This window comes from Dromaius novaehollandiae, chromosome 11 (assembly GCF_036370855.1).
Source record: "Dromaius novaehollandiae isolate bDroNov1 chromosome 11, bDroNov1.hap1, whole genome shotgun sequence".
Lineage (NCBI taxonomy): Eukaryota > Metazoa > Chordata > Aves > Casuariiformes > Dromaiidae > Dromaius > Dromaius novaehollandiae.
Window position 1 is genome coordinate 20,276,069 of NC_088108.1, and position 12,246 is coordinate 20,288,314.

Sequence of the window (12,246 nt, forward strand, 5' to 3'; positions counted from 1 at the left end):
AAGCATCCTCGGCAACTCGGTCTCGAATATTGTTTTGTTTCCTTCTTCTCCCTGCAACTCTGACCTGAAATTGCGTAAAAATTACAATGCCAAAACCGTAGCTTTAATCATGTGGGAACTATTGTTATCACTGCAGTCTGAATACCTTGATTTTCCTGATTATTTTCTACCGTCCCTGCTCGACAAATCAGCTTAGAAAATATTCGCCTCTTTAACCTTTTTTCAGCTTCTGTGACAATAACTGCTAACTTTCAAGCCTGCACTCTTCTCGTCATTATTCCATAAACATACTGATATCCCTGCAGGCAGGTTCCTACCTGTTTCTATGAACAAAACCAACTTTTGACCCAGGAGCCTGCCTTTGCAGCCATTCCCGTCCTAGGGCAGGATGGACGCCGGTGCTGGAGAGGCCTCAAATCCCTTTACCCTGAGGACAGGATTCCTAATCACCTTCTACTTGGTTCCTCCTTCAGGGCTTAAATAGGCCATTAGAGCCCTACTCCCTGCCTGATTAAAGCGCATTGCTTGCACAGAGTGGCAACCTGTAAGGGGGAGACAGGCCACTTATAATTTGAGGAAAAACTTAGCTTTTTGGCTAGGACTTCAGGTTTTCAGGTTCAGAGCAGCAGGTGCCCACCTGCTTATTTTGGGGAGCAGCGGCACAGCCCCAACGCCGCTTCGTCCGCGGGAGCGGTGTCTAAATACACGTGCAGGGACCTCAGCGGAAAATATCCATGGAAGCAGCTCCCCAGACACCCGCGGGGAGAGGCCTGGAAGGAGCAGGTTGCATAAGGAAACTTCTGTCACGCAGCATTAGGGACAAATACTTGACGCGAGCTTTTCCCATGTAAATGGATGCGGTTTAGGCTGCATAGCTACGTTTGCCTCTGCTCTAGTTTCGAGTCCAAAAAACAGTTTTTCCTACCTCGCGTCTAGAAATCCCGGGCCATGTGAGTGTTCAGCCAAATCCAGCTAGATGGCAATGCAGAGCCAAAGTTTTGGGACTGCAGACAGCCCGGCCAGAAGCACCCTTAAGCAGGTGCTTAACTCATCAGGATGTGTTTCCACCGCAGCCCGGGGGAACGCCAACCTGGTTGCAGCCAAGCGTGTGCTCAGCTGCTTGGGTGCCCCTAGGTCAGGGCCACCACGAAGCGCCCCACACAGCGCAAAGGGACGGCACAAGTGACCGGCGTCAAGGAACAGGAGCCCTCCCTGTTTTACTGATTTTCTTCCCTAAAATATTCCAGAAACAAGAGCGCTAAACCGACTGAGCATCACGGGACTTGGGAGCCAGACATGCAGCTTGTCTATGGAAGTCCCCTTTAGAGCTACTTCCGACTTTCTTTGGGTATTTTACATGCAATAAGGAGTTTTCATTACAATGGATTGGACCAAATTTATTTCTGGGATAACTCCTCCAACGAGCTCTGTCTCCAACTCATTCCCTTCAACTTATTTGCATTGTTATCTTATGCACAACAGAGACAGCATGCAGACTTATCAGAAATGTAATCTCTGTAAAACCCTATCTGCAGTCCATTGAGGTTGTTTTTTGCTAAAGAAACGTGACAAAAAATTAACAGATGTTATTCAGACCATTCAACAGGATGGGAATCAATTATGAATATTTTTGCTCCTACCCCCATCCCTTACTGCAAGAAGCATCTTAGGAAACCCTCTCCTGATCAAAATGAAAAGGCATTTCTTTGTAATAGAAGAATAATAAATGATAGCTATCAGCCTGCATTCTCTGACACAGCGCTGCTCCTCAGAGAATTAAACTGCCACTGTACGGTTATATAAATGTTTAATTTTTTTCATCTCTGGCCACAGTAGGGTTGTCTGGAAATGCATTATCACGGTGGATGCCATCCCTCTCCAATTAGCGTGGCTGGCAGCGGCACTGGGTAGGTGACCTCTGCGTTCCCCTACGTACAGAATCTTACAGGGTTAACTATGGCCATTTAACAGACTCTATTGAGAATTAATACAGCGATCCACTTCCCTTCAGAAAAAAAAAAACATTCGCTGGCGCAGATGGCAAGAACTCTCTCTCCCCCATTTGACTCTTTTATGACAGCAAAACAAAGGCTTTTAATGATGTTTACCATGAATTGAATTAAACAGCTGAAGACCAGTTCATAATCACAGCATTTTGTTTTCATATCCTTAAGACTTTTAGCAGTGGGGCTTCCATTTGAGCCTCAGCTACAGCTTATCTCAAGATATAGCCAAGCGCCCCGAGGCTTCCCTGTGCTGGAGCACCAAACCACATTCATACTTCTTAATTGAAAAAGACAGGATGTTTGCATAGGATGTTTGCATCAGTAAGACATTAAAAGCGACATTCATGCCCAAGTACAAATGACGGCTTGGGCTCAGCTGAACTCCTCTGACTCTTTTCCTCTAGCTAATACGAGTTGGGTTTTCGATCAGGGCTTCATTTTCCAACTGGGCATGTGGGGATGTGTGATAGATGAAACTGCGCGGCACGTTCGGGGGAAAAGACACCAATACCTCGCCCACCGGGCTGAGCTAATCCCTCGTGGGAAGTGTGAGCTCAGCTGACCTTCTGGAAAAGTCGCCTGCACGACGCCTGCTCGCGAGCGCCTACGTGCTCCGAGCGGGAACGCTGCGAAGCAAAGCCAAGCAAAGCCAAGCGCGTGTGAGGAGGGGGGCGATCGGTGACGGGAACAGGCGAGTCTGAAGGAATGAGCACCAGACTCGAAACTGGTAATTCCCGCTCTAATCCCAACTCCGCCACCAACTCGCTGTCACACAGATGCTCAGGGTCGTGGGTTTGCCATCTGTGAAAGAGAGGATAATCCTCACCACTTACTTACCTGACAGGCGTGGCGTGAAGATTAATTTCTATCTACACAGCGCTCTGCAGATGTAAGGCGTTACACGCAGCAGGCGCTAAGCACCCTTATCGCACCCCTCCGCGAGGGAGCCCGAGCGCTGCCCGGATGCGGCGCGTGCCTGCTGCTGCGGGTGGGGAGCGCGGCCGCTCTCGGGACTTACCTGGCTCGGGCACCTGGGACCCCATGGAGGGGACGCTGGTGTTGAGCACGTCGTTGACGGCCGTGTCGCAGTAGAGGCCCCGCTGCACGTCGTGCTCGCTGTCGGTCTGGTCGCTCTCCTCGTGGCCGCTGTCCTTCAGGCTGTTCCCCTCCAAGTCCTTGAACGTGGAGCTGCTGGGTTAAAGACAGAGCGATGATTTACCGTCATGGCAGCACGGACCGGACGGGCCGGCGGGGCGAGCGACACGAGCAGCGCGAAGCTGCGGCAGACCAGAGGCAGGACCGGGAGACCGGGGCCACCTTCTGCTGGGCAGAGCCACGGGAGGAGACCAAGCACAGCGCAAGCCCGTGGCGCGCCACGAGCCGCTCGAGCCGAGCGAGCCTGGGGCTCGCACCCCGGCCAGATACTGCACAACTCGAGAGTCAAACAGGACATAAGAACAGAACTAAAAAAAAAAAAAATTAAACGATAAATTATATAGCCAGGTGCCCTCAACTTACATTACCTAACATGAAACTTAAAAAAGGATCTAAACTCTAATTTATCTGGTTATAGAGCAAACTCTAACAGCTTCAAGTCTGAAAACAAAAACGCCTCCAAGCAAAGGGAGTTTCTTTTCACGACGATGACATCACTCTTATTTTAAAAATAACCTGCTGGTTCTGGGTGCAAGTTCACATACTTTTACAGAGATCTGCTCTGCACTCAAGCTCCCTGGACATCCTCTGAAGTCGCAGCCACTGGCCCCTGCGAAAGGCGGCACGGGGCAGGGTGCTGGGCTGGCGGCGTGCCCGCGGGAAGGGCGCCCGGCGGCAGCACGTTCCTGCAGCTCGCCGCTATCAAAGCAAAGGAAAAGCCTCATCCTGCGCCGGGTAAGACGTGAGCTCAGGCAGCGGATGAGCGACCAGCAGGTCCAGACAAACAGGACGCAGAAGAGACTGCTCCTGCTCCCTGGCTCTCTGCAGACATCCACAGGTCCCCGGTGGCCACAGGGACCTGGAGGAAAATAGCTCTACCACAAACCCAGCCAGGCTTCCCAGCAGGCGGAGAGACAGTCAAAACAAGAGCAGGAACAGAGAGGGATCATTCTTGGTGTCCACACGCTTTACAAAGCCTCAGCCCACCCATGGAGAAAATGGGCACCCGTCTCCCTGAGTTGTCCAGCTCCTGACAGCAGCCAAGGGAGAAGATGTTCATTTTTGGCCCAAAGAAGACTGCGTTCCTGCTCCGTCAGCCGCTCCTCGAGCCCAGCCACCTTTGGCAGCCCTGTGAGCTGCTATCAGAGGTGAAGCCTGAAGAAGCTAGACTAAAACGAGACACAGAAACATCTTGAAACGTGCCCACTGCACATGTGAGGGGCACCGAGGACAACCACTATGACCACGGTGATAGGAAAGGAGCTGGTTACTGCCAGGACTGGAAGGAGAAGACCAGAAAGCATAGGCAGACCTCCAGAGAGAAGGAAACCCTTTGGGAAAGGAGGGCTCCAGAGAAAGCATCCAGGAGGGACTGGGAGAGGGCCAACGCTCACGCGGGACAGCCTCATCTAAAGCCTCGAGCGCCTGCTGCGAGGCCGGCACAACCCCTCGGCTGCACCCGTCCTGGGGACGGGTCTGTACCGACACAGAAACTGCACCAAACTTTCTCAATGGCTGATTCGGTTTGAAATCGCTCAGGATAAGAAATGGCCTGTGCTTCAAAGCACCAAAGAGCTGCAGATTTTCATTACTTTGTAAAGCCCTTTTACGTCTCCACGGAAACCAAGCAGACCACCTACCATTTGATGCTTTGCAAAAGCACACAAGGGGGGAACTCTAAAATACATATAAATTGGTAAACCTTCAAACATTACCTTTTAAATAAAGATGTCCCTGTTGAAGCCACCGACTTTGATTCCAGGCAACATCAAAGAATTTTAAGTTAAGAAAGCACTACAAATCTACAATTCATTTGTGTGCGAGTACATAAGCGAGAGAGGCAGGCAGACAACACAGGAAAAGTACAAATAGATTAATTAAAGTGCTGGATTTGAGGAGATTCACTCACCAAAGATAGAAGTGCTACAACATCTTCATAAAGGCAAAGGATGAAAATGATGCCACAGTATGCTACAGAAAATATTTTTGTTCTCGGATGTCTGCACAGCGTCCCTGGCATCCGCTGCACTTAAGGTACAAGACAAAGGGAGAAGGCGAGGGGAAATTCTGTCCTACACGGCATCGCTGCTCATAACGTGCAGGCAATCTGTGCTACAACGCGTTTCTCTTCCCTGCAGTGAACCAGACCATCACGCAGCAGCCGCACAACCTGTTTCCGCGGCTGACACCTCTCTGAAGGATGGGCAGCTCTCGAGCTCCGCAATCGCGGCGTTTCCCAAACGACGCAGCGGCGGAGTGAACCCTGCTGGGGCAGGTGGGCGTGCTGCTCGCCTTTATCTTGGTGGGAACGAGGAAAGATTAATAGATTTGGGTGTTTTTTCTTTTTTTCAGAACGCCTGCAGCCTACCTCGGGAGGAGTGATGTGGCGCAGGCAGCCCATCTCTCTCGCAATCGCATTAGCATCGTTAAACATCATGAGCAATGCAGATAAATCTACCTGCCCTCCACTAGCTCCACTGAAGTTGCTCAAACCCTGCGCTTGCAGCTCCCTCAGTCCCTATATTTTAAAGATGTAAACAAATGGGATCTTAGCCAGCAAGATAATTGGATTTTTTTTACTGCTCGAATCAGAGCTCAACAGGCCCACTTCTGCTCGCCGTTACATCTCCGCCGCCGCGCTGACTTCTGCAGACGGCACGGGAAACACTCCGCAGAACGCCGTCCCTCGGCTCTCATCCTGCAGCACTTTCAGGTTTTGCTTTAAAGGCTGGAGCTTGGAGGAGGCGCAATGCATGGTGGAGGGAAAGCAAAGGGAGACGGTGGAAATAGCTGCCGGCCACCTCCTGTGGCCTGCCTAACCTCATCCTGCAAAGGGGGATTAGCAAACCCCGCAGCGCGCAGCGCCGCGGCGCGCGGGGAGACAGACCTCCAGCCCTGCGCTGCGGCCGCCTGATTAGTATCGATCCTGCTGTGTCAGTGTCTTTTACAGCCTTGGAAATGGAAAGTGAGGGAGAGGAAGGACTGGAGACCTTCCCCTGCAGGGCGATACTCAGCACTCGTTTATTTTAATACAGTTGAGGTGGAGTCAATGGGGTTAAGCTGGAATAACCGAGATGTTAAGTTACTGGAGTCACTTCTTTGCCCCTAGAAAATTCTGAGGATACTGAGAAAAGCAGGATTTTACCCAAAGAGTTAAATTCACCCAAGGGTAATTGCTAGGTTGAGACTGAACTGATGATTGACTCTTCACCAATGGAAAGAAAACCCCAGCAAAACATTATTTTGCCTTGGTATTCAAAATAAAACAGTGAGCAAGTGTCAAACTACCTGCCCCAAATGCACATTTTTTTCCTCGGCAGAGCGATCTCACCACCCAGATCTACCATTTTACCCTTGTCCATTCAAACAGAATAAACTCTATGAATTTTAAAGTTGTCAGGGTAACAGCACTCCACCTGACTTGCTGCAACTTCCCAGTGTGAAAGAGCCAAATGGGAAAAAAAAACCTTTATTGAAAACCGAGAGCAATTGGACTTAATAGGAAGTAAATACTGTTTTTAAAATCAGACGATTATTCTTGAAACACTTTGCATGTTAAAAAAAGCAAGTAGTATATAGCGCAGTAAGAAAGAACATTAAATAATCAGGCCTTGGCGAGGCGAACCAAAGCACTTCCAAGCAAACCTACGTACCTTTTTATTAAATGAGCTCTGCTGTTCACGTAGTTGGAATCAAAGGAGTAGTTTTCGGTCTGAAAGGAGGAAAAGAAAAGGGAGATAGTTACAAGGCTGATTCATCGAAGAATGGGAACTGGCGGGTTTGCTGGGTTCATCGCGTGCGAGGCAAAGCAACCAGCACATCCCTCACGGAGAAGGAGCTGGTCTGGGGCGGCATTCGCCTTCTTCCCATGGGAACTCCCAGTGGGGCACAGGAGCGGGCGCCAGGGAGCGCGGCACAGGCCAGCCCCGGCCCGGACACCTGGGCTCTCGCCCGGGCAGCCCGTCCCGTCCCGCAGCACCCACGGGCACATGCTCGCCTACACGTTCGCCAAAGCTATTGCTGTCCCCCCAAGAGACAGAAGCACCTCTGATGCAAAAGGAATACCTTATTTTTAAGGCAGCCGAAGACACCAAGCCCTGTCAGTCTTTATATAAGCACTCGGCGAGGAGAAGGCTCAGAGGTGACCACAGAACAATTTGCAGAGAAGAAACAATGTGACTACGCTCTGTTACAAAACTAATTGCTTTTAATTCCCTGATGGACTCAGTTCTGTGTGTGTCAATTTGACTGAAAGTTCAAAAGGTATTTTTCTTATTAGTGTATAATTAACATGTTAAAATATTTATTGCATAGATATGTAAATGCCAGCAAGGTAATCCCCTGCCAGAGAATTTAATGTGGTCACTTTTCTTTGTTTTAAATGATTTCATTTGCTGAGGCACCGGGCTCCGTTATTAATACAAAAGCAAACAATGGGTGACAATGGTTAAAAGCCGGAGGGGAGTGGAAGAGAGGCAGAAAAGTCAATGGATTTGTCATTTGCAAGGAAAACCCACTAACAAAGTCTGCACTTGAAACACCCTCTTTCAACCTCGGATTACAAAGCCTGGCTTTTCTGGTGCTCCTAACGTCAGGTACGGAATGAACTGAACACGTTCGAGAAAAGCAGCCAGAAAGCAGGGAAGGGAGCATGGGGTACCGCCAGCGAGGCCACGGAGCAACTGCCCCAGGATGCAGCGGGAGCCAAGTGGCCAGGATGGGGTGGGAGCCGTGTGGCCAGGATGGGGTGGGAGCCATGTGGCCAGGATGGGGTGGGAGCCATGTGGCCAGGATGGGGTGGGAGCTGCGTGGCTGGGATGGGGTAGGAGCCATGTGGCCGGGATGAGGTCAGAGCTGCATGGCTGGGATGGGGTCAGAGCCACATGGCTGGGATGGGGTCGGAGCTGTGTGGCCAGGATGGGGTCAGAGCCGTATGTCTGGGATGAGGTGGGAACCACGTGGCTGGGATGGGGTCGAAGCCACGTGGCTGGGATGGGGTTGGAGACGTGTGGCTGGGGTGGGGTGGGAGCCACATGGCTGGGTGGGGTTGGAGCCATGTGGCTGGGATGCGGTGGGAGCCATGTGGCCGGGACAGGGTGGCCTGAGGCAGACCTGGAGAAAGTCCCAGAGTCTGCAGCTGGCAGCGGTGAGGAGCGGCCGGGACAGAGCCCAGCTGCTCCCCATGCCAGCATCTTTACTTCAGTCACTAATGAGCTGCTGGCATGCACCGCTTTCAGCCACCGACATGGCCCCTGCCCCTGGGCCCCAGCGTCACCCCAGCGCACCGGCGGCAGCCCACGTAGAGCAGCGGGAGATGCTGCACCCAGGCAGCAGGGCGCTCGCCGCGGTGCGAGTGGCCCCGGAGTTGGTGAGGCTTCGCTGCAGCTCCTCCTTTCCCCCAGCCTCTTCCTCTCTCTCCCTCCCAAAGAGCCACTTTGGAATACTACGGCCTGTTTTTATGGCAATTATGAACATGGTAAAAATAAATGCATGCATCTTTAATGTCTCAATAAATAAAGGAAAGCAGAGTCTGCTGCTAACGTAATCACAACGGCAGGATGCAGAGAGCGGGGCAGCTGCAGCCGAGCCGAATGCGAAATCCAATCGTACCCCAGCAGAGGTTAGACTGCTGCACCAAGATAATAAAGCAAAGGCAGCGTTGGTTAAGTGTGACCTTTTCTGAAATACAGCACAATATCTAATTTACCAAACAGGAGCCTCTCAGAGAGAAACATGCAAGGCTCTGCGAGCTGGGGGAGTTGGCCTCGCACTCAGCACAGCTCAGTTATTACTTTCACATAGTAATTACTGCTGTAGAGTCACGCAGGAGATTTACTGCACAAACTACTAGTCCCTGCAGTTCCTGCATCCTTGTTCCTGCAGCACGACGGTGATTGTTAAAGTGCTCCGTGTCTCCGTAGGAAACATCCACATGTATTTTTAAAATACACAATGCCAAAGACTTAAACGCTGCAGAAATGTTCTGATCCGGTGTTTACCCCTCACGCCCGACGCTGCCATCCCCGGGGCAGGGATACCACCATGCCCGGCGAGATTCCCGCCGCTCCCTTCCTGCGAGCCAGGCACGGGGCGGGTGGGAACGAGAGCGCCGCACGGCACGGGGAGGGAAGCACTGGGCAAACAGGCTGCAACAGCAGCTGAGCGATGGAGGCCGGGAAGCATCAGCGACAGTTTTAAAGCAATCACCGTTCAGAGGGGAGCGCGCTCAATCATCCGAGCCTGGCAGAGGTGGAAATGGCTCAAGCAAATCTGGGGCCTCAGCTGGCTCCTTCCCAGGTCTCCGGCCCCGCTGCCGGGCCCGTCAGCAGCCTCCACCGCCCATCGCCGCCTGCCCCTCCGCCGCTCGGCGTGGCCTCCTCGGCCGCGGTAAAACCGGGCAAGAAGAACGAGAGGTAGAACAAGGAGCACGTCCAGGGCTGCCCTGGAAACGACCGAGGAAAACACTGCCCCATGACCACCAGCCCGCGTGCCTTGCTTTGCCCTGCCACCCACCGATCGCTCCCTGGCTCTGGAAGACCCTGGAGATACAACGCTCCATGGGGGACCACCACGCCTGACCATGACCATCACATTGAACGACTGCTGCTGCCACGTGGCCCTTTCCGACTCAAGGCTCCAGCCAGCAACCCCCTTGCCGAGAGCCAGCACACCTCCAGCAACGCAGCAGCGGGGACCTCAAAGGTGGGAAAGTGGCCACCAATAGGGAAGGGAGATGCAGCCAGGCGTAAAAGACATCTAGGCGTCGTGCTGCCCTCCCAGGACGTTCCTGCAGTGTCGGCAGCAGCACATGCTCCTATGGAAAAGCTGCTGCAGCTTCGGGTATGTGGGTGTCCACCTCCCGGAGTGCCACATCCTCCATCAGGAGCCACAGGCCTCATCCCACCGCAATCTCTCCAGCAGATCCCTCTCTCCCCTCTTCTGCAGGCAGGGACCATCCAGGCTACATGGACTTTGCAAGCAAAGAGGAAATTTCAATATATACGGGTGCGCCCCAGAGCTTTAAAGCACTGAGAGCAGTGGAGCCACAATGGCACAAGCTCGAGGCATCCAAGGGAGCACCCAGCATCATCTGCAGGCCACGTTCAACCCCACGCTGCCCTCACAACACCACTCTCCGTCCTGAGCGGGCTGGGGGAAATGCCTGCCTCTGCAGCCCAGGCACAGCCCTGGAGCTAAACCCTGGCTGTACCCATGTCACCGGAGCTTTGTTATTGATTGCTGACAAAAAAAAAAAAGACCAAATCTTGGACCAACAGAAATCATTCTCTAATGAGCAAATTCTCCACGATTCCAGTTTGATTGACTGGAATAATGTTCTTTCTGGTACGCACGCTCACTCCCTGCTCCGGACACCCGGCATCATGTCCCTCCCGGAGATGCAAGGCCGCAACTCTACACGCAACAAGTTCAGCTGCTGCGGGGGTTTAGCTATGCGCGCTATCCGTTCCTGGGCTTCAAATCCAGCGTGCCACCGGGAAAAGCATTGCTAATGCAAATTACTTCCAGATTTCAGACAAGACAAGGAACGACATGGTAGCAGAGAAGGGAAATCTGCTTCTGCTCGCTGGTGGTTTGCCCCCTCCGCGAGGGCTGGCTGTGCATCCCAACCTGGTGTGCTCCAGGTGGTTTACGAGGCAGGCTAGCAGTTTATGAGGCTGCTCCTCAGCTGGGGGATTATCTGTCAAGGTTATCTCCATAGAGGCTATGGGATCAAAAGAGAAAAATAAAAAAGAAATGAGATTTTTCATGGAGAAGGGCTGCTTTATAGTTTGCATTATTCAATCGAAGTTCACTTGATTTAATTCTAGTTCACCCTGCAAAGTGCAATCACTTACAAACAGAGGCGAAATGACTGGGAAGGAGAACGTCTCCAACATGTCAACATTTTAATTGGAAAAGGATATGCTCCCTGTCTTAATGAGGCCCGAAGAACAAAGTCAAAGCACAAAAAAGAGGGAAAAGGTAAGGCTTGTTTTTGCCGATGAAACGGCGCGCTTCTTCATAAAGCACATCCTAAGGAGTCCAGCCCCCTCTTCTTCATTATTTTGGCAAAAGCAAACAAACCCATTACTTCCTTAATGATCAGACCTGCTCCCATAAAAATCCAAGAGAGGAGAGGCGAGCCCTTCCCGCACAGCCGTCTCCCCTCCCTGCTCAGACCAGGGACGCCGGGAACCTGCCCAACGGGGCTGCCAGCGCTCAGCTCCCACTCGTCTTAACAAGCATAAGGGACGCTCAGCGTTGGTCAGGATCAGACCCTTAGCAGGTAGGCTATGAATAAGCAATGTATTTGAGATATGGGGAAGCACCGCATACCATCTAGACTGAATAGTGTGGTCTCAGCTAAGGCTCCAGCCAGCGTTTCTCTTGCGGGAGACAACGAGAGTGATGCTGTCCTCCCGACTTTGGGATTTGCTTCTCGCACGCAGGCATGTTCATGTCAGTTCCATCAAAGAGAAAGCCCTGGCTCTGCACGCAGCTTACCAATGTCTAATTTGAAAAATGCTTTTAACTGCTGCCTTAGCAACACAAATATAAATATAACAACAGACACACTCAGAATCAAGCAATCAGCAGGGAAATTTTAAACAGCTTTTTTTTTTTTCCAGTGGTTGCTTTCTGTTGAGAACTATCATTTCCATTAAATTAAAAAAAAGATGCATAAACATCAGTAAAACTCTTCCTGAACTGGACATGGGGAGGGTGACTTTCCTATTATCAGATGACCTATTAGAAACGAGATACTAATCTAACAGCTACTTACACTCTGCCTTAAAATAACAGAAATAAAAGCCAAAGGATCCAGAGGCCGTTTAACGTAAAAGCTTAATGAAAGTGAAGCGGGGCCAGCGTAAAGGTCAGCGGGCTGAGGCGACTGCCTGCACGAACGCCGCCGTGCAGCACCAGGGCCATGGACCAGAGGCGGAAAAAGAGCATATTCCCTGCCCCAAAGAGTCTCCGGCCATGGCCAAGCACTGGTTAAGCCGTGGGATCCGCTTCGTTAGGAAGCTGTTAAGCTGTTGTAACGCTTCACCTCAATAATTCAGCGGCCGGGTGGTTCTGG

At 51.7% G+C, this 12,246-nt stretch overlaps 1 protein-coding gene across 4 annotated transcripts in view; it reads right to left on the reverse strand.

Annotated features, from left to right (window-relative positions):
* PCDH19 (protocadherin 19) overlaps nt 1-12,246 on the reverse strand; it is a 69,411-nt gene that overhangs the window by 29,493 nt on the left and 27,672 nt on the right. For 2 of the 4 annotated variants that reach the window (XR_010391075.1, XM_026111059.2), the window contains exons 3-4: nt 6,815-6,873; nt 3,025-3,197 (exon numbers count right to left, since the gene is read on the reverse strand). Coding sequence is in view for 3 of the 4 variants with exons in the window: in XM_026111059.2 (XP_025966844.2) it covers nt 3,025-3,197; nt 6,815-6,873 (232 nt within the window). In the remaining variant the exon portion in view is untranslated. Of the gene's footprint in view, nt 1-2,730; nt 2,808-3,024; nt 3,198-6,814; nt 6,874-12,246 lie in introns of those variants that run through there. The other 2 variants (XM_064518294.1, XM_026111060.2) reach the window with 2 other exon arrangements.